Raw genomic sequence first — 21,964 nt, forward strand, 5'->3', positions numbered from 1 at the left:
ACAGGTATACTCATTTGATTTGAGGCAATCCCTTTGGGACGTCCTGTAACTGTTCAAAGGGGGCGGGGGGAGACTCGTTCTCCGTTTTCCTCTCACCCCCGCCTCTACCTCCGTCCTCAGTCTAATCTGGTGTCCATTCCCTTCCCGCGCACCGCCGCACAGTACCAAGGTGGTTAGGCACCAGCATATAGACTGTAGGGTCCTCTGCTCTTCCAACCTAGTCCAAACTACCGGGGCGAACGGTCGTTAACCCCGCCTCCTCCAAACGGGACCGCAATGATTTAGAAGTTCAGGAATCCCACGTGACGTCACCAAGGGGTGATGTAATGCTTCTGTAAATAGAATGTATTGTAATCCTGCCTCAGTCCAACGTGGTTCCTCTCTCAGCAGTGCCGCTTGTCCTCTACACTTGTTTGGTAAGTTAGCAGAACTAACTTTTCTTATTAAAACTGTTCCGTTTCAAAAACCTTGACGTCTCTGACAACAACTCTTTATTTTAGACGTTGATAGGCAAGAATCAAGGTCTTACCAAGCTGCGGAAAAACTTATTCTGGCTTCGTCCCGCTTTAGTTAATCAGTCAGACGTTCTGTGTCTATTTGGGGGGTGTGACTGCACTCTCCAGTCGTGTTGCGTCGGGTTGTTTATGAGGTGAGCTTGCTTTTTAACGTACAAACCGGGTCATGTTCTTACAGTAGCGGTGAGAGTATCTTAGATGATCTTAAAAATTTAGACTGCATGTTCAAGCTGGTTTGATAAGCCACACATCGAGAAGGTAAGGAACCGACAGAAAACGAAGTTGATGTAATCGAGTTTATTTACTAAAAGCGGAATAAAATGCGTGCGTATACTATGTCATTGTGTGTGAAGGTAGAAGCTGTGGAGGAGGATGTTCTCATGTGTGGGGCTGCGCGGTGACAGGTGACATCATTTGATTCACTTAAGTTGGTCTTTTCTGCCACACAGCAATTTCAACCGAAAGTTTATCTTAAATAGGCTACTATTAGTCCAGCTAACTGTCAAAGATCAACTGTCAAATATCAATACGTCAAATTAATTGTCATTTAGTCTACTCCGTTAGTTTGTTCGGATGGGAGTTATGTCTTAAACTGACGTCATCCTGCAGGCCTGTTGATGTGATTTAAAGATTTCTGCTGAGTTGTGCTGACTGTGCTTTACTGATGTTGGAAAAATGGCAGGCAGACCAACAGGCACTTTGATGTGAGTTTCTTGTTTTCTTTAATCAAATAAATGTCTAGTTTATACCAAACCAAAGAGCCAAAACGATGGTCTTGAGTGGTGATAATGAACACGAGTTTGACTTCTTTGATTATTTATGCCATACACACACACACACACACACATACACACACACACACACATGAAGTCACCTCTACATGTGGAGGAGGGGTGGGGTATAGGGACTAAGGCTGCAGGCAGGTTTGAACCTGTCATGGGCTGCTCCTTTGTACAGAACAATCTCTCTCTCTCTCTCTTTCTCTCTCTCCCGCTCTCTCTCTCTTTCTCTCTGTGTCATTCTCTCTCTCCCGCACTCTCCTGTTCTCACTCTTCTCATTCTTTGTCCAGCTCTTTTCTTTTTAATGGTTCTTCTTGTCCTCTGTCCTTTTTTCTTCCTCCCTTGCTTTCCTTGACCCTCTCTTCCCCCTCTCTCTTCCACTTTCTTGCTCTCGCTCTTTTCACCCTAACATCAGGACCCACTTACAGTTTTCTCATCCCCCCTCACCTCACCTCACTAACCCATCCCCAACCAAAACATCTCTCTGCGATGAAAAATAGGAGGAAGGGGGATGTGTTTCAAGGCTCAAAAAGCCAAAACGGTCATCATTCTCGTCATCATTACCCTCATCATCATCATCATCACCACCAGAGTAATCACTATAATTACTGCCCCATCCTCGACTTGTCCTCCTGGTGCTTACTGCCAGCATCACAGGGGTCAAAGCGGGCTGTCAAGTCAGGGGCATGGCAGGGGGATGGGTGGGGTCAAGGGTGGGGGCGGGGTCAGGGACGTGGGTGCATGAGTGAGGCATCTTATGATTGGCTCGCTCGTCCTCCTGACAAATCCCAGTATGACACTGACGGTTCCACCACTGCTCTGTGGAATGCCCTGGGGGGTCAGCGGGTTCATGTGTCCCGGTCTGATGTGGAAAATGAAGGGCCAGCACATCAAATAAGTCATAATTACTCACCCCCCCCCCCCACACACACACACAGACACAGACACACACCATCCTGTCTTCATAATGCTGGTGCAGAGCTTCAGGGTCAACTGTGGGTTAGCGTCTCTCACACTGTCTCCAACTTTGATTCTGTCTCTCTACCTCTCTCTGCTTCGCTCCTTCTCTCTCTTGATCACTATCTATCTATCTATCTATCTATATGCTTTTCCTTCTCTCTCTCTCTCTCTCTCTCTCTCTCTCTCTCTCTCTCTCTCTCTCTCTCTCTCTCTGTCTCTCTCTCTTTCTCTCTCTCTCTCTCTCTCTCTCTCTCTCTAAATGTCTCTTTTTCTTTCTTTCACTCGATCCCGGTCTCTGTCGCTCTCCCTCTGTCTCTGTCAATGCTTGTGTTGTTTAAATCTGGCCTGAACTCTGTTGAACAAGACCGTAGCACAGTGCTCGAGCCAACAGTACCAAGCAGAGTTTGTGCTTTTGCAACCCTCTTCTGTGTTGTTGAGATGCACTTAAGATTCTAGATTGTGACTAAATAATTAGTGGGATCAGTCTCAACAGGCTAAATAGGCCTTAATATTACAAATATACAGTTGAGATTTGCAAACCCCTTTTCCTAACGTTAGACCTTTCCTTCAGAACCCTAACTCAGCCAGCCTGAACTTGAGACCATGTGCGTCACATTCACTCTGACCCTGACGGGATCGCTATCCCAAAGATAAGGTTCCGTCCAAGCATGGCCATCCATCATCCAGCGAAGTGGCACCTGTCTGGATTCAGACCTCTGACAGGACCAACCCAGAACCAACCAATAAAACAAGCTGGATGGAGTTTTAGCCAGTGACTGGAACATTATTTTCGTACAACCCTGACCCCAGGAAGTAGATCTCAGACACGGAATGGCTGAAAGGCCACGAGAGGACAAAAGGTTTTCAACGATGAGTAACAATATGTTTCTCTCCTCTACCTCAACCTCTCTGCATCTCTCTATTTCTTTGTCTGTCCTCCTCCCTTCTTCTTCTTCTTCTTCTCTGTGTAGGTCAGTGAAGGAGATGAACAAGGACCAGGACCGGCCCTACGTATGCAGCGCGCATGCTTGCTCTCAGGTCTGACCGCACGCTGACAACAGCCACATCTCTTGTTCACGTCTCTCCCTGCTGAGATGAGCTCATGTCGTTGTCTGTCTCTCCTCTGGTGGTGGACAGAGCTTCCAGACTGAAGCCCATCTGATGATCCACAGACACAAGCATGAGATGACCCTGAAGTTCCCCTCCATCAAGACAGACAACGCCTTTACAGGTGAGTGGGCATTTGACTGCATGCATGCATGCAGGTGTGGGTGTATGTGTGTGTGTGTGTTTGCATGAGATATACAGAGAGAGAGATGACCCCCTCCTCAGGACCAGTGGTTGATGAAAAAATGATGATGCCTGTCTACAGTATGAAATCAGATAAGCTGTATTTGATCCCGCACACTCTCACATAGACCTGAAACAGGATGCCTCATGTACCCAAGAAGCATGGACGGTGTACCCACAGAGGAGCTAGAAGGATCATGCTGAAGTAAACAAGCAACACAACAGACTGAGATTCGCGCACCAGACTGTGACATGTACTTGGCCATAGATGATATATGGCACACCCGTTGCAACATGTAGCTAGCTGTTTTCGACACTTTGGTCTCAAGAGCTAGACAGTTTAGTTTTTATTTGTCCCTTCACTTAATTGTATGTATCAAATTCCCTTTGATTGAGCTCTGACTGGGTTAGGAATTGACAGGCTGTTACTGAGACCAAGGAGCATAAGGCAGTAAAAATGTATTGGATATATTTGGCAATGCAGTTACATTACATTTGATTCATTTAACAAACATCTAACATGCAGACGTTAAGTTAATGTCATGTTTTTGTTTCGATAGAAAGGGGATCATCTTGGATAGGGATCTTATGTCAGATGTCCTCATCTACCGTGGTTTGATCATATATTACAAATTTAACATAACACACATAATATAATACAATATAAAATATATATTTCATTAATGTGATGAAACTACTAGCCTTTGTGTTGTAGACTTGGCGGAGAGATGGGAGGCAGGGTGGCTGTGTTACCATGGCAACGGCGGTGCGTTTCACTAGATGTCAGCATCAGTCTGACCTCTGAACTCTAGTCGGCCCCTCCCCCTGGTGCAGGAGTCTGCTGCCTGTCATGCCTTCAGCAGGAAGTCTCCTGTCCAAACACAGACGAGCCCCGACCTTTCACCTCTGCTAGTTTAGACTACAGAGAGGGAGACACTCTGATCTTATCGCGCAGACAACCGTTGCCATGGTAACTTGACGGTCCCGTCAGGTAATTGTGTTGTGGTGCTGTCAGAGAGATGAAGAGATTGTCAAGAAGTGTTCTCAGTTCAAAGACTTGCCCCACAAAAAACTGATTGTAGATTTAGATGTGTACCATATAGACACAATATACTGTGTACTGTTGAAGCATGACTCAGGACGTGTGTATGTTTTCTAGACCAGACTCCAACACCGACGCGTTTTCTGCGAAACTGTGAGGAGGTTGGCCTCTTCAGGGAGATCGAGGAGGAGTTCCGTGAGGAACAGGAAGAGGAGCACAACAAACAGGTAATCCTGAAAAAACGACATTTAACATAAATCTCATCCAAATCCAAACGACAGCCAAGACATGAGAAGTAGAGCTAATGAGAAATACCAGCAGCTACATGACCATTTCTATAGATTGATAAGTAGATATTTGATTATCACATCTGACAAGTCAGTGTTGAGTGACAGGTCAACATGAGATAAACAGGCAGACCCAATCAGACGACTACAGATATCTGACCTGCTAAAGGAAAGACACACCAGGCGATCAGATTCTTTCCTGCATCTTAAACAGGCTATCCACACACAGAGACTTGAACGTGAACACACACACTCAAAAACACACACAAACACACACAATCCAGGGGATGGTGATGGACAGCACTTGATCATGTATACTAGACCTTAAAAACCGTTGAGAGTCTTTTATGTACACATTTTGTTTAAGCCTATCCAGAATGTTATTACGAATGCTATTTGTTCAACTGTCTCCTCCTTGCCTTTCAGAATCTCCCTAAAAATGGACCCTTGTGTCCAAACCAGGCTCAGTCCCGTCACCAGCCTCAGATCCAGGCCCAGCACCATCACCCCCAGACCCAGCACCATCCCCAGACCCATGGCAGCATGATGGGTCCTAGCTGCAGTCTGGCTGCCCAGCAGACTCTGCCCTCCTCCCAGGCTGGCTCAGTCATCACCCAGGCCCCCTCCACTCTCACACACAGCGGGTGAGTACAGATATGACTGGGAACTTACGCACAGGACACACATATTTATACATGTTACAAATACGGTAAATGTACACATTTACATTGTATGTATTTACATAAAGTACGCATACAGGCCTGCACACCTTTTCTCCTGTAATCCTGTAATTGTTGCTTTCATCCTTCTCTCTCATTCCTTCCCTTGGCTCTCACCCCCTCTCCTGTCAGAGCTGTAAGTCATTCAGTCTGGAACAGACTGTCACTCCCCAGACAGTCTAATTTATCAGTGCTCTAATGAAATGAGAAAGAGGGGGAGCGAGAGGGAATGGAGGGAAGGAGAAAAAAGTGGGAGTGAGGGGGAGAGAGAGGTAGACAGACAGACAGACAATCAGACAGAGGGATGGAGCCAGTGGCTATAAAATATATAGCCTTCCCCCATCCCTCTGCCCGCTAGCCCACCTCTACCCCCCCTCCTCCATCCCAGCTTTCTCCCTCCTCGCCCTCCCTCCCCCCCACTACTCTCCAGGGTTTGACACAGAGCAGTAGTGTGAGGGCCAGCACTAGGGTCTCAGGGCTGGTGTGGATTACATGGGCATGGTTATCACAGAGCACAACAGAAAGATTAGGAGGTCTCTCTGTCTTTCCTCTCAACATCTGGACCCTGTCTACAATGACTACACGGTGTTCTGGCTTGTTTGCGTGTGTGTATGTGTGTATGAGTGTGGGTGTTTTCCAATACACTATGCAGATGTTTGAGTCCGGGGCAATACAGGAGGGAAAATATACATACTATAATTTAGCGTCAGTTACATACTCAGACTATCTCATTGGTGTCTGTGCGTATCTCCAGCTCGCTGTACCAACTTGTATCACGTCTCTGGCATATCAGTCTATTTCTTTTTATGTTTACCCTCCTTTTCCATGGCAACGATGTATGAGTGCCTGGCTGTGAGCCCGGTTCGACTGTTGTGGTTACATTCAGACTCGTTGTTTTGGTTTGGGCTGTTCTCTCTCTTTCTCTCCGTTTAATTCGCTGCGTGCGCCACAGTCAGCGCTGACATCACCAGCGATGACCTCACCACAGCGAGGGAGGCCCACGCCGTCTCGCTGGATGAGCGCCAGAGCGTTAGATCATGGCATGGCACCCTGGCCCCTGCATGTCTTTCCCTCCTTTTAATCCCTTCCCTTTTTTCCATCTTTTCTTTCTATGTCCCTTTCTCATCATCCTTTCCATCTCGCTCTTGTCTTGTCTCTCTATCTAGCTTGGTCCTCCCCTTTACTGCTCACTCCAGACGCCATTCTTGAGATCTCTCTCTTCTGTTTTGGAGCTTTTTCTCAGTTCCAAGGCTGAAGGACTATGTTTTTTGACCTGTCTGACCCCCAGACTGTCAAGTGGTCAGTCAGAGCAGATCTTTAACAGTGACCTTCTTTTCTTCTCCTGATCTCAGACCAGTCCCTGGGTCGCTGTCTTCCTTGCTGCATCTGAGGAACAGACAGAGACAGCCCCTGGCTGCCTCCATGCCCGGCACTCTGCCAGACCCGGCCATGCAAGGGGCATCTGCACAGCACATGACGGTGGGTTGAGTCGCACACACACACACACACTCACATACACTCACACACAGATAATGGATGCACTATAAGCATAGTGGTCAAGAACATTGAGACAGAAATATTTATGAAACAGAAAAACTCACTTCACAGTTAAAAATGGATCATTCATAAGACATGAATCCGCCTGTATAGATATGATTCTGTTAGGATGGAACACTACTGGAGCTCCTATGCACGGACAGATCCATGCCCTCACTGTAGAATTACACAGGACAAACTAAAAAGTAACTACACATGTCACAGATTTTAATAAAATAGTTACATTAGTACTACTTAGTTAACTTAGCTAACTTAACTACTTCAGCTTTGTGTTGAAACTTTGTCTTTGTTTTTTTTTCAGATGGAGGGACAGATGTCCCGAATGATGGGGATTCCAGGCCCCTCCCATAACACATCCTGCTCCTCCCCCCAGGTAACAACCAATCAGATGTATGCATCCACTTCCTGTTTATAACTGGGTGCCCTAAAACATGTAACATAAAACAAGAAGAGTAGATCTCAGCATCACGTGGTTCATATTATAGGGGTTTATACAAATTTGTGCATAAACTGACAATGACAGAGACAGATTGACAAAAACACACACCAACATACCCGTGCGTGCGCACACACAAAAACACGCACGCACACACACACACAAACACACAAAGAGAATAGGGTCTTCTCTCCCTCTGGCTAATCTCATTCCTTGCAGATGGGAGTGGAGAGGAAGTAGTGTAACTCTACACCTACTACACATACTAGCCTTAACTAGAGGAAAACAGACTTGTTTCTCTCTTCCTTTGTCTCCGTGTCTGTAGTCTCTCTGAAAGTACTCCAGCCCCTCCATTTTTTTACACAACATCTCTTTAAATGTTCTGACATCTATGGATGTGTCTTAAAACAATAGTGCTCGGAAGAAAAATAAATACCACATGTTCAAGCAAGCTGCGTAGAATACTTTAGAGAGAACACATACAGGATATGACCTCACGTGCCGGCCCTCCGCTTGGAGAAGAGAGCAGATCAAGTTTCAGGGGTACACTGGTTGCTAGCTTGAAACTGACCCTCCCACACACACAGACTGGCCATTGTCATTGTGCTGAGATGGAGGAAAATGGAGAGATAGGGGGTGGAGGGAGAGAGGAAGAGAGTGTGTGTGTGTGTGTGAGAGAGAGAGAGAGAGAGAGAGAGAGAGAGAGAGAGAGAGAGAGAGAGAGAGAGAGAGAGAGAGAGAGAGAGAGACTCCGATTCTTTCACCAGAAGTTGAAAGGTTTAGTTTGGACTTGAGATGTATTTCACAAGAGGACTGTAGGTTTTCTTGGTTTTGGTCGGATTGTTGTTGTCTGAGGGAAAGTAGTGACAGAACTGTCTACTGAAAGTGTGGTAAAACTTTTATTCTACACTTAAGTACATGTATGAGTAATTTGTAAGTAGCTTTCTTCAGAGAAGAGCCAAATGAGTTTGTGTGGGACAGTAGGTGTTATTTGAGTCAAGTACAATATGTGCATGTTTTCATGGAGTGATCGCTTCTGTCAGGAATATCTACTTGAAGCAGTATTAAGGTACTACTTAGTGTTATGTCGTTTTAGAGGTAGAGAGTTTCTATGAACTGAACAGAGCTTAAACATTCTTGTTGCATGGGATTCTGTGTGTGTGTGTGTCTCTCCCTCCATTTCTCGGTGTGGTGTGTGTAGCTGGCTGGCTGGCTGGACTGGCACAGACAGCTCCATGACCTCATTCTTGGCACCTTCTAAATGTACTCCCTTTTTTCATTGGTGAATGGAGTGGAAAAAAATAAACTACTTCTCTTAAAGAAATATTGCGTAACCGGGAGCGATAGTAATGCGGGGAGTGCTATGATGTCATGCCCCAGAAAGGGTCCAGCCTCTCTCTGCTCTTGCTGAGTGTGGAGGAAGAGAGAGGTAGTTGCTGAGAAGTATGTGGACGGTGGAGAATGTGCCGGAGAGTTTTTATTTAGCTCTCTCACTTTGGGCTTATGCTTTCTATCTAGTCTTATGTCCTACACTGACACACTCTAGGTATTCACTGTTAAAATATTAACTTTCCACGGTGGATTAGCATGGTTTTTGACACCTCCATATATGTGAGTATTTTCACAGCTGTACTCGACCACAGGCATGATGAATTGTGAAGCTTTACGAGTGAAAAGAGGATTGTGGAAACAGGTTCTTGTTGACTGTGTGTAATGCTAGAATAATAATCTGACCATTGTTTAATCTTTAAATATTGTTCACATTCAGATGATAATATGTTAGCAGGATTTATTGTTAACCAATCAATCGCTCTCGACAGAGGTCTAAACCAACCATGGGCCACCATCACCCCCATCACCACCCAGCAGTCGCCAACAGCAACAACATGACACCGATGGGTCACATGATGGAGATGATGTCACAGCGGCAGCATCACCACCAGCAGCACCTGCAGGCTCCGCCCCTCCCCTACCAACAGCACTGCCACGCCCCGTTACAACACATGGGGAACGCCCACAATCACCAGGGCCACCAACCAGGGAATGCGATACACCCTCAGGCCCACCAATCACCACCGTCGCACATGCAGGCTGGCCACACCCACCAGGGCTCCCCTCACCTGCCCCTCCTCTCCATACCAGGACAGGTAAACCACTCCATCAGTCTCCATAGATATTGTTGTCATGACGAGCACTATGTGTTTCAAAGGATAAGTTTTGTGTTTCTTTCTGTGTGTGTGTGCGTCTGCAGTTGTCTCCAGCTGCGCTGTCTCATTCCCAGCATGCAGTTCTGTCCAGCGGCAGCAGCAGCAGCAGTGGCGGGGGCGGAGGCAGTGGCGGGCGTCGTAGGAGGTCGATGGACCAGGACCCGGACGAGCGCAGACAGAAGTTTCTGGAGCGGAACCGAGCAGCGGCCACGCGCTGCAGACAGAAGAGGAAGGTGTGGGTGTCCTCGTTGGAGAAGAAGGCTGAGGAGCTAACACACACCAACATGCAGCTACAGGTAGGACCAGGCCCCAAACACACACACACACACATAGGTACACACTCACAACTAAGCACACACAGGTTCACACACTCACAACTGAGCACACACAGGTTACGCCAACATTCGCTGTTGTGTTGATAGAATGATAGGGTGCCACGTTGAGTGTGTCTTCTGTGTTGTTCCAGAACGAGGTGACTACTCTCAGGTCAGAGGTCGGCCAGTTGAAACAGATCCTGCTGACCCACAAAGACTGTCCTGTCACCGCCCGGCAGAGAGAGGCTCAGGGGTACCCCAGTGAGTAACACCTCTAACCCCTCACAACCCCCATGTCCCCCTACACCCCTACCCCATCCCAGAAACACTCAGGGATTTCCTTAGCGCCCCTGCACCATCTAAAAAAGAACCACATCCAAATACAGGGGTATCTCAGTCGCACCCCCTGACCTAAATACCCAACTCCCCAGAAGAACACCCAGGGGTGATATACTGTGCCTCAGTGAGACATATTTAGTTATATAGCCACTGCCCATGTATAGACCCCTGGCCCATAAAAAACACACACACACACACACACACACTACTCAGGGGTTAGCAGCATCATACACTCTCAGTCGGTCTTTCTGAGAATGAGAACTACTTTGCACCTTGGAGATGATGTTTTTTTCTCATATGTAGTGGTATCAGTTAAGTACATAGTATGACGATGTGCTTATTTGTGTTTCCTATACAGTATATTTCTATTTTTGTTGTATTTTGAATTGTATGTACAGTATGCATATGTCCAAATAAAATAAGAGCTATTTTACTTAATCTGAACTGCACCGAGTTTTCATTCGTTGTTTTCTGGAGCTTGTTATTATGGGAAACACCCACACACACGCACACACAAAAAAAACACAAATAGCCGCTCCTTCCCCCTCACACCTGCTCGCTTTCAGGTAAATGTGATTGACAGCTGTCTCTGTGTCCAGATCCAGGGCGGAGCCCGGGAGGAAGTCCCGCCCCTTTGTGTCCGGGGTCTCGTCAGCAGGCCATCCAACACAACAGCGTCTCCACCTCCTCGGCTGCCGGGGGCAACGCAGCGCGCCGCGACCACACGGACATCAACCCGGCGCACTAACACAGACACTAACGTTCTGGATCTGCAGATGCATCTCAAAAGTCTACATGGTCTCCGTCTCCTGGTCTCTAGGTGCTGACGTGAAAGGATATCTCTCTAAGCCTTGAGTCATTGGCTCTTTAACACTGTGATGGTCACCCGAGAACTGGATCATGTGTGTGTGTGTGTTTGTGATTGTGAGAGTGTCTTAGACCATTTCTGTTTCCATACATGGTATGTCTAAATGGAAATGAATGCCCCAGGACTTTGTATTTGCTAACACGTTCATTTTGAATATGTAGGAGATTTCAGCAGCCAGGTCTTTATCTAGCACCAGGAGAACAAGGTCTGCAGGTGGGACTTCATGAGGGTGTTAGAGTGATTGTATAGTGTGCAACACAAAGCCTTCAGGAAATTCACAAAGTGAATGAAAACAAATGTTTCAAAAAACTTTTTTATACAAAAGAAATTAGAAAATGTATACCAAGACCTGCAAAAAGGATGCCCTTAGTCTATAATTGCATCTTGCAGACCCACTTTCTTGTTCTGGAGCATTTTGGTACCAAATTGTTCAGGACGTCTGTTCAGCACTTATATTTTTTACAGTATGTTTGTATCTTTGTGAATTGGACTAACATAGTTACGAAATGATGTCCATTTATGTGTCTGTTTTGTTTTGTTTCACCTTTTGTTTTTGTACAGAAATTGACAATCGCAGAAAATCAAGTGCATAATAAAAACACATATTTTGGTGTGTGTGCGAACATATTTTGTAATGATTTGACTCAAAATTGTTCAAATTAATTATTAAAACTGGACAATCGTTGATATTTTGTGTTATGGGTTTTGTAAGTGTGCATGTAATTGATAACTGCTCTTATAGAATGAATTGATAAAAGGAGGAAAGGGTCTAATCTGCCCTCTACTGACAATGTTTGGAACTAACATCAATAGACACAAGGTATTGAAGAATACTTCCAAGCACAAATCCTTAACATATAATAATTTTTAAAAATAAATTATTACAAGTGTGTGTTTACAGCTGTTAGTCTGTGTGTGAGGTGACCCTTACCCTAACCCTAACCAAGATCCAATAATGTCTAACGAAACTCACACACAGAGAAATACATTCATATGGTTTGTTTATTTTCATTGTCAGAAAAACACTGAACTTTCATGATTGCACTTGCATTTGAATTTCCACATAAAGAACCATAGGCTTATTAGTCATACTGTGAGAAAACGTTATTCTTATCCTCATCCAAAATATAGCAATACATTACAAAATACAGTATATGTTCAGTATGAAAGTATAAAAGCACCACAAATTATACAAAGTATTTTTCTGCCACCCAGCAGATACAATTATCAGCAGGTTACATTTATTCTGTGTACAAAATAATATAAAAAGACATTTTGTTCAAAAGTTCAATAACAGCACCACCGAAATCAAATCACATTCACACTTGCGCACACACACGCTCTCACAAACGTGCATAAACACTCACAGGTGCAAGGAAATGAAAGAGGATACAAAAGCCTTAGGAAGCAGAGGAAGTCTGAGGGATGGACTTCCTGTAGAGTGAGAGGGCTCTGATGAGCTCAGCTGTTTAGTCAAAACCTAACCTAAAGCCAACAGCAACATCACATGTGATCCTGCTGTGGTCAGGAACTTGTCCCAGTGGCCCATTGTCCATGTGTGGAGGGGGGGGGGGGTGGAGGGATTTGAGTGTATCTGTCACGACAAGCTGTCACGGTACTGTTGGGTTTGATTGTTCTAGGTTCTAGTCAGAGAACCTCTGCATGTCCTCCCTGTGGGTGGTGCTGCTGTCTAGAAAGCGGTCGCAGGGGAACTCGATGAGGTCCCCCTCCTCCAGAGGTCCCAGTCGGGGCAGACGACTGCTCTGGAAGCTCGTGAAGTCTGAAGACACGGCTGCCGTTGCCATGGCTGAACGAAACGGTCGCCGGGTGGAGTACATGTGGCGGACATGTACCGCCGACTTCCTCCTCTGCAGCCGTCGCTTCAGGCTCCGCCCCAGCCACGCTCCGCCAATCACCAGCAGGAGCACGCCGTTACCTGCCAGGGTTGCCACGGTGACCAGCTGGAGGTCAGAGGTTAGTCCCTGGCCTGAGCGACGCCCCTCCACAAGGGTAACCAATCCAGCACAATGGTCACGGGGCGCCACCTGACACACTGCCCCTCCAACCACACCCTCCACACACACCATGTAAGTGACGTATGGAATAAGCTCCCGCAGCATGACGGAGCGAGCGGCACCACGGGCGTACACGTAGCGGGGGAAACGCTCGGTGGTCCCAAAGCGATCAAACAGAACCCGGTAGTGGACCTCGTCCAGTCTCGTTCCAAGTCCCGATGTATGGTGGTTGTGGTCACGGGTGGTCCAGTGGACCGTGGCAGTGCTGGAGGTGACTTGATCCACGGTCACATTGGTGATGAAATGACGGTTGAACACGCAAGGGTCGGTGACCACAGGTAAGACGTCGTCCTTCTCAGCCCTCAGCATGTCAAAGCCCTCGTCTCTCTGGACTGCAGGTGTGGTCAGCTCTGGGACTGGGCTGTGGGGCTCTGGGGCACTGCTGGTGGTATGGCTTTGGGGTTCTGTCGTGGGAGTGTTGCCGCCCAGTGTTGAACCCTGTCTACCTTTCTCACCCTTCCCAGCAACCTCTGCAGCGGGCAGATTTTTCTTTTTCTTTCTCTTCTTCTTCTCATTTGATGGAGATTTGTCCACTGTACCTCCTTGGTCTCCCTGGATACCGACCTCTTTTTTCATTTCTTTTTTCTCCTCTTCTCCCTCTCTCCCATCTCTCCTCTCCACATCTACTGTTTCTCTATCCTCTCGTTCTGTCCCTCTCCTACCCACGTTTCTCTCCTGTCCTCCTCCTCTTCCCCTCTCCTCCATCATTCCATTCCCCTCCCTCCTCCCCCTGTCCTTCTCCAAGACCCCGCCACCTCTGCTCTCCTCAGGATTAATTTGGCTCTCACATAATGTGGTCCAGTTCCCAGGGGGTTGCAACTGGGAGTTGTTGACATAGTCCAAATACTTGCCCCTCAGGGTTGCAGGGTGATGACACTGCACGAAGACAGTCAGCAGCTTGCCTTGAGAATGCGCTGAGGTCATCCACCGCTTCAGTTCCCCTAGGCGACAGTCGCATGTCCAGTTGTTGCCATGGAGATCTAAATCGTACAGGAGACTGTTGAGGGCAAATATATTACCGGAGAGACTCGTCAGCCGGTTGTCTTTTAATTTCAATGTCCTAAGGTGCTTCAACTGTGTAAATGCCGTTGAATCCACTGCAGAAATCCGGTTGCGACTTAAATCCAGCTCTTCGACGCGCACCAGCGAGTCAAGAATTCCCGCTGGGATTTCCTCAAGCTCATTCCCATCAATCAAAAATTCTCTCACGCTCGTGAGACCATTCAAAGCCTCCTTTTCCAAACGAGATATTTTGTTGTTGCTGAGGGAGAGTTTTGACAGTTTCTTAAGATTTTGGAAGACGTGATTACCGACGTGTTGAATTTCATTATCGGACATAATGAGCGTTGTCAGAGCCCTGAGCTGGGAAAATGTGAAAACATTACGCACAGCTGACTGCTTGTTGTGAGACAAGTTTAAAAAGCGGAGTTTGGTGAGCATCGAGAATGCATTTTTATGGACGTGGTGTAGCTGGTTCGATTCTAGATGGAGATAATGCAGATTTGTGAGCCTTTTAAAAACAGAGTCCTGCAACATTTCTATTGCGTTCCCATCCAGACGCAGTTTAACAAGGTTCCCCAAATTACCAAACAATTCTGGAGAAATGTTCTGAATATCATTGTTATTACTATATAAAGTAGTCAATTTATTCAGGTATTGTAAAGTTCCAAGGGGTATGGTTGATAATAGATTATGGCCCAAATACAGCTCCTCTAATTTGGAGAGTTTCTCGAACGCTTTTGGGTGGATAGAATGTATTTGATTGTACTGCAGATTCAGTCTTATTAGATTACTGTACCGCGTGAAGTCAAAAGCGGAGATATTACCGATGAAGTTCCCACCGAGGCTGAAGATGAGCACGTCCTGGGGGACCCTTGAGGCGACTTTGGGCACCACGCGCAGCCCGCGGTTTGTGCACAGGAGGTGCTGCGCGTGCTGGCAGTCACAGCGTTCTGGACAAAAGTCGCTGGCGGGTGAGGATGATAGTGGCCCGGCGCACGAAAAAAGCAGAAAGCAGATGACCGCTATGAAATTACCGGTATCCATTCCCAAATGGCAGTTGGCACAGGCGTCTGAGGCATTCCCTTTGTGTCGATCAAGTGCAGCTAATGCGACTCTCCAATCTCACGATGACGTCTGACATTTCCATGATTCACTTGATGCTCTGAGAAGTGCATAGGAAAATTATATTTAATGTACCGAGACTGGATCCATTTCTACTCCATAGAATAAGTTAATTTGAGCGCTGCGCTCTCATGTCGTGTGAGGAAACGCTCACCTCCCTAAAAACCTCCATCCCCAAGTGGTCATCTGGTGCAAATTACAGACCTCCGCAAAAGAGTTCAGGCGCAGAGCGCATACACAAACACACACACTCTCATACACACCGCCTCTCCCCGCCCCTCAGTCCCCACCAGCAGCAGATGTGGACAGCACTTGGCGCACAGGACCTAGTAGTGCGCGCGCTGCGGGTAGCCTATACACACACACATACACACTCACGCTGTAACTAATCAAAAGCTTGGGATGTATGTACACACGTCATATCTAGTATCCAATACTCTCTTTTTGGAGAGGAACAGAGAGAGATGTCTGAACCCTTTGACCGAGTTATCCGCGCGCCCCCGCACCCCCGGGGGTCTCAAGCTTGGAACAGGCGATGATATGGAGAAAGCAGACGGGCGGATTTCCTTCCCACGCGGGTTCCATAGCGACCCCGCTGTACTCGCAGAAGTTATGAGCAGAAGTTATGAAGAAAAACGCACACTACTTTAATTATCATAGGCTTTCGGCATAATTAAGAAATTATGATATAAGACGTTACTGATGTTCACCATTTCAGATTTTGGATAATGTGATATGCTTGCTTTAGGCTATGGCACTGTAAAAGAGTGCATACTGGCTTTCCCTCCTGAGGTATGTAGCCAGGTGTAACCAATACAGGTACAACCTTAAACAGAAACACACTGAACAGCTTAAGACTCAAACAACATAAGAGTCATTTGCTCCAGTCCTTATCATGGAACAAAAAGCCTGCATAGTTGGGACAAGTCAGTCACGGCTCACAGATGGTTCACATTTCTCCAAGTGGAATTCAGATCATTATGTGTGTGTTAAGACTGCAAAGGCAGGGTGCCAAATCATAATTTAGATCTAGACTTGAAAGAAGGGGAATTAAATACTTGTAGGCAATGTACGTTATGTCAGGACACATTGTGTAGCTCACTGGAAGAGTAGTGTGATTTTGTGTGGGTCTGATGCCCTTTGAGAAAGTGTGCCCTGTATGGAAGTGGGTCTCTGCCAAGACATATGGACCTTTATGGCACATGAGGTAGAGCACTTACCCACAGTCATCCTCTCTACCACTGGACCTACACCAACACAGGTCGCCAATGAAGGAGGCCCAAGGCACCTGAAAGTAGCTTTGTCATCAAGACATTGTAAATCTTTTTTAAAACATGATCAACTACGTTTGATTGAAATTCCAGTCATACACTAAGCTTTGAGAGGGTAGGGGTTGTGTGTCAACCATAGGGAGGACAGCCAGTCAGTAAAGAGCTACATGCAGCCACCTCACACACGCACACAGACAAACATACACACACACACACACACACACTCAACGATGTACACACAAAGTGATTTAACCACCTCTGAGAATGAAAAACGCGGTGTTTTCCAAAGGGTTCTACTGGATTACTCTTGTAGATCCTAAAGGCTGTTGCCAGAACTGAGGAAGGGCCCAGTTTTTGTTCTTATGCATGTCTATCCATAGACATCATACTGTCACTAGTCCTCCCAGCAGTGGGAATAGGACTGTTTATGTGACTGTGTGTATGTGACATAGAGAGAGGGAGAAATACAGAGAGAGAGAGAGAGAGAGAGAGAGAGAGAGAGAGAGAGAGAGAGAGAGAGAGAGAGAGAGAGAGAGAGAGAGAGAGAGAGAGAGAGAGAGAGAGAGAGAGAGAGAGAGAGAGAGAGAGAGAGAGAGAGAGAGAGAGAGAGAGAGAGAGAGAGAGAGAGAGAGAGAAATGTGGACCCACCAGGGAACCCCCCTGTTTCAGCGAGGTCATTTCCTGTCTAGCCCTTCACATGAATTTCTGGTCTCTGGTATACCCCCACTCCCCCTTCCCCGCCATCTCAATCATGCTCACTCCTTAACTATTTGGTCTCTCAGTTGGACAGAAGGGAAACATTTATTGTCCCTGTCGTTGCATCTCAGAGTTAACAGTCAGTCCGTTGTGCAATAGAATAGAATTTTATAAATATTTATAAAAGTCCAAACCAGGTGTCTGTCTGACCACTGGAATATACAAGGAGGTATTGTTATATTTTAGCCGAAGAATTTGGACGGGTGAGTGACAGGAAGAGAGGAAAGAAGAGAAAGAGATGAAGGGAAAAAAGGCATGCATGACCTGTAGAGACAAATGTCTTTCCCTCTGTCAGTGAGAAGAACAGGAGGGCTGAAGAGATGGAGAGAGTTGGAGAATGAGAGAGGGAGCCAGACTGAGAAAATGTGCAAATGCATACATTGAAAGTGTCTAGAGAGAGCAAGAAAGTGAGAGGGGAAAGAAAACTGAATGGGCAGATACAATTTTAGACAGAGGATTGTGTTATGGGACCTCTGGAGCTGACCCACTTTTAGACTTTTACAAAGGGAAGCATTGAGGACCCCAGACAGAGCTGTCTGTCACGGTGCCTGAACACAAAGACAGACCCAGTCTGGTTTTATAAGACCATCTTCCCATCGTCTTAATATCGTCCCTCACTTCGCCAACACTGTAGGATTGTTCCAATCAACACCAGAGCACACTCCCTTAACATAAAGAGAGACCCAATTCTGTCAGAGAGAGAGAGAGACAGAGAGAGGAAAAGAGAGAGAAAGAGCGAAAGGTTATATCTCTCTTCACTTGAGCATGCCTGTTTTTTTTCCGAGCATGTTAATGTTACAGTCTGTGTGTGTGAGAGAGAAAAAGAGAGTTGGCACCGTATGTAGGTCATCTAAGGAGTGTTAGGTTTCTGTACTGTTGAGTTCTGATGTTGAAACCCCTCCTCTGTTAGAATTCTAGTGTGTGTGTGAGTGTGTGTGTGTGTGTGTGTTTGTATGGGCTCATGTATCTCCAGAAGACTATCACACTATGCATCAGATAGTTCTACATTGTTGCCAAGCATTGCTTCAGAAAAAAACTTAATTACACCACAACACTAGCTTAACATACATGACCAGCCTGAGCAGTGGCATGACCATTGACATTAGTCATTTAGCAGACGCTGTTATCCAGAGCGACTTACAGTAAGTACAGGGACATCACACCGAGGAAAGTAGGGTGAAGTGCCTTGCCCAAGGACACAACATCATTTTTCACAGCCATGAATCGAACCGGCAACCAGTTCTATCGTGTTTATATGTCCTACCATAGGATGCACATCACAGAGGCTGGGAGACTTGCTCTCTATGACAAATCAAGTCACACAAGCACGTTTCAAATATGCAAACACACAAGCACAGAGGGGGATGCAATTAAAGCTATGATTCACCACAAAGGGCTGAGAGGGGTTCTGACAAATTTACACGCACACACTCGCACGCACACACTAAAACACAGCAGGTCTCTGGGGTAATGATCAGCTTCACACAAAGTGACGGAAGTCGCCTTATTTGAAACACATGCCGGTTATTGTCTGAAAAAACATGCAATTGCAACAGCCTGCTTTTGTGGAGGACCTCTAGCTAGTCAACAGGGATTAAGAATATGTGAAACAGACTCCCAGGCAAAGCCAAGTGAACGCCACATGAAAAGAGAGTATATCTAAAGCTCATGATACTAATCAAGACAAATAGTAGAAGAGGGGGAGGCTCAGCTGGCTTTGTGTTTTACATTGATCTTTTACAGTTAGACTCATCAACAAATAGTCACTAATACAATCCTGTTTGTGTGTGGGAAAGAGAGAGAGACAAAGCAACCTAGCTAGGTGAAAAAGAGCAAAGAATGAAGATGAGGAGATGGAAGAGTGAAGGAGCATTTGGGGAGGCAGGGGGTAGAGAGCTGACTTGAGCAGCAGCAGCTGTTTAGGTCATTATCCGCTCCTGAGCCAGACATCACAGATCTACACAACATACAGCATTAACTCTATCTGCTGTGTGTGTGTGTGTGTGTGTGTGGGGGGGGGGGTTGTGCAGACCAAGCATCCGTGAAAGTGACTGTGCTAGTGTGCAGGCATACTTGTATGTGCACAAGCAAGTGTACAGTATAGGCATGTAAGTGTGTCTGCCAGTGAATGTTTTTGTGTGTGTGTGTGTGTGCGTCAGTGTGTGTGGCTGTCTGCAGCAGTGTTGTGTTATGGGAGTGCAGGGAGCACCTGGGCCACATGCCTGCAGCCCCCCTCTCTTTCCCTCCCTCCATCCCACCATTCCCGCTTCCTCCAGTCCCTCCCCCAGCTCAGCCCAGCTGGTTCCCATCGAGGGGAGAAGACAGAGGAGAGAAAAAGAGAGAGAGAGCGACAGGGAGAGAGAAGGAGGGGAGAGGGAAATGAAGAGATGGAGACAGGGGGAGAGAGGGAAAGGAGTGAGGGGGATAGGGGTGTAAAGGGAGAAAGAAAGAGGGAGAGAGGGAGAAGGAAATGGGTATAGAGGGAGAGAGAAAAAGGGAGAGGGATAAAGAGGGAGAGAAGGGGAAATGAGGGAGGATTGTGTCCCAGACGAGACCTTGGCTTCACACCCTAGCTTCTGCTGCTACTTATCAGTTTCAACATCACACAAACAACATTCCACAACATTTGAACAACATTGGACATGTATAAATGTGCCATTCTAATGCTCAGATCAACCTAACACTGTGAGCACTAGAAATTAGTATCCTGTCCACAGCACTGGTGAGAGGAATAAGAATGTTTGGTAAACGCATTTACCCAGCTCCAGTGTCTGGTGTGGAGGAATTCCTCTCCCTTTGACCCTCTGAGTTCTATTTTGCCATTGAGAGAAATAGAGGGGTGGGGGAGGGGTCAGGTGGGGTTAGGGTTTTGAGAGTTTGTGTGAGTGGGGTGGCAGTTGGTGGGTGGACATCTGGAAGTAATTAAAGAGAGTACAATTTCATTGTTCAAAGGCTAAAAGCAAGATACCGAGTATCTGTGGGGAGTGGTAAAAAGAAAGGGGCGCATGTTTGCACAGGGAGAGGGAGAGAGAAGAGAGTGGTCAGGAGCAACAAGGGAACACAAGCCATTCATCTCCTGGGATTGATTAACTTATTCATCCTCATTCAAACAATAGAGGGAAAGTGACAGTGTGTTCACTGTCAAGTGTGCAGTCCAATGCCTTCTGTGTGACATAACAAACACACACTCACACACAAATGTGCCATATAAAAAATGTACACGCAAAACTACTTTTACAGTCCTAGATTTCAAACATACAGTTTCACGGATGCACGTACAACATTGGTTGTGTACAGCTCTTGGTAACAGAAATAGGAGAGAACAAAAAGCAGAGTTGATATCTGGTCTGGTGTCGCGTTTAGTGCTAGTCATCCATCAACCCAACTGTAATGTAGGTTAGAGACAGGACCATACACATCTGAACTGCAGCTGGGGAGTTCAGTCTCTCAGTGACTGACCTGGTGGTTCAACAGCACCCTCTGCTGTCTACTACCACAGGGAGGCACTTGTATCCCAACGCCTTTGGAAGGGAAAGTAGGCAACACAACACAGTCATCGCTCCTTTTCACCACCAAACATTCCCTTTGACTAGCCTTCTTGGTTGACACCATTATTGTGACTCATACCCTCAAAATAATATATTGTATAGACAATATACTGAATAGACAGTATATAAATAATAATAAACAGTAAAGTTGTGTCATACAGTTTTATATACGGTTGGGTCCAAAACTCTGAGACCATAAGGGGGAATTGAAAACAGAGAAAGCCAAGCATTATGTGATATATCACAAAAAGCTCTTTGGAACACAATCAAATTATGTTTGGATAACATGGGTCATTAATTTGTGAAATCAATACGTGCTGTTATTAAAGCTTTTTGCTTTTTGCAGCAGGGGACAAAGCAAATACTAAGATATTCTGACATCCATGTAAATTTGTCAAAAATGTAACTTTTCACTCAAATTGTTAAGCTGCTATTATTGTTTGTAATTAAAACATAATGTAATACATTCGAAACAAATGCAAAATAGAAGTATCTTGACTAGTTGTCTCAGACTTTTGGACCCTACTCCATTTAAAAGTTTAAACTATAACTGGAAGTCAGGCGGCTGAGCGGTTAGGGAAGCGGGCTTGTAATCAGAAGGTTGCCAGTTCGATTCCCGGCTGTGCCAGATGACGTTGTGTCCTTGGGCAAGGCACTTTACCCTACTTGCCTCGGGGGAATGTCCTTGTACTTACTGTAAGTCGCTCTGGATAAGAGCGTCTGCTAAATGACTAAAAATGTAAATGTAAATAACTTTGTTGTTTAACCAAAGTTCCAAAAGGGTTTTGGCCTCACCCCAAACAGTCGAAAACAACATCACACAGGACATACAATACAACAAACAACATCACACAGGACATACAATACAACAAACAA

The 21,964-nt window shown here is 46.1% G+C and overlaps 2 protein-coding genes across 5 annotated transcripts; one reads left to right on the plus strand and one right to left on the minus strand.

Moving 5' to 3' along the window:
• Positions 1-292: 292 nt before the first annotated feature.
• On the plus strand, positions 293-11,999 carry LOC136962420 (cyclic AMP-responsive element-binding protein 5-like). 4 transcript variants are annotated; one of them, XM_067256200.1, is made up of 11 exons: positions 293-416; positions 3,227-3,293; positions 3,393-3,486; positions 4,705-4,814; positions 5,301-5,518; positions 6,946-7,072; positions 7,452-7,523; positions 9,407-9,733; positions 9,838-10,089; positions 10,260-10,368; positions 11,046-11,999. In XM_067256200.1, the coding sequence occupies exons 2-11, from the start codon at positions 3,240-3,242 to the stop codon at positions 11,192-11,194; spliced, it is 1,512 nt and encodes a 503-aa protein (XP_067112301.1). In that variant the 5' UTR covers positions 293-416; positions 3,227-3,239; the 3' UTR covers positions 11,195-11,999. The 4 variants fall into 4 exon arrangements, with proteins under 4 accessions (XP_067112301.1, XP_067112300.1, XP_067112298.1 ...); XM_067256199.1 differs by lacking the exon at positions 293-416 and adding an exon at positions 532-1,219 and having other exon boundaries at positions 9,868-10,089; XM_067256197.1 differs by lacking the exon at positions 293-416 and adding an exon at positions 615-1,219.
• Positions 12,000-12,316: 317 nt separating this feature from the next.
• tril (TLR4 interactor with leucine-rich repeats) lies at positions 12,317-15,453 on the minus strand. The gene has a single exon (XM_067255908.1). It carries the CDS (start codon positions 15,433-15,435, stop codon positions 12,958-12,960), a length of 2,478 nt encoding a protein of 825 aa, XP_067112009.1. The 5' UTR covers positions 15,436-15,453; the 3' UTR covers positions 12,317-12,957.
• Between the last annotated feature and the right edge of the window lie 6,511 nt (positions 15,454-21,964).

Source organism: Osmerus mordax, chromosome 18 (assembly GCF_038355195.1).
Source record: "Osmerus mordax isolate fOsmMor3 chromosome 18, fOsmMor3.pri, whole genome shotgun sequence".
NCBI lineage: Eukaryota > Metazoa > Chordata > Actinopteri > Osmeriformes > Osmeridae > Osmerus > Osmerus mordax.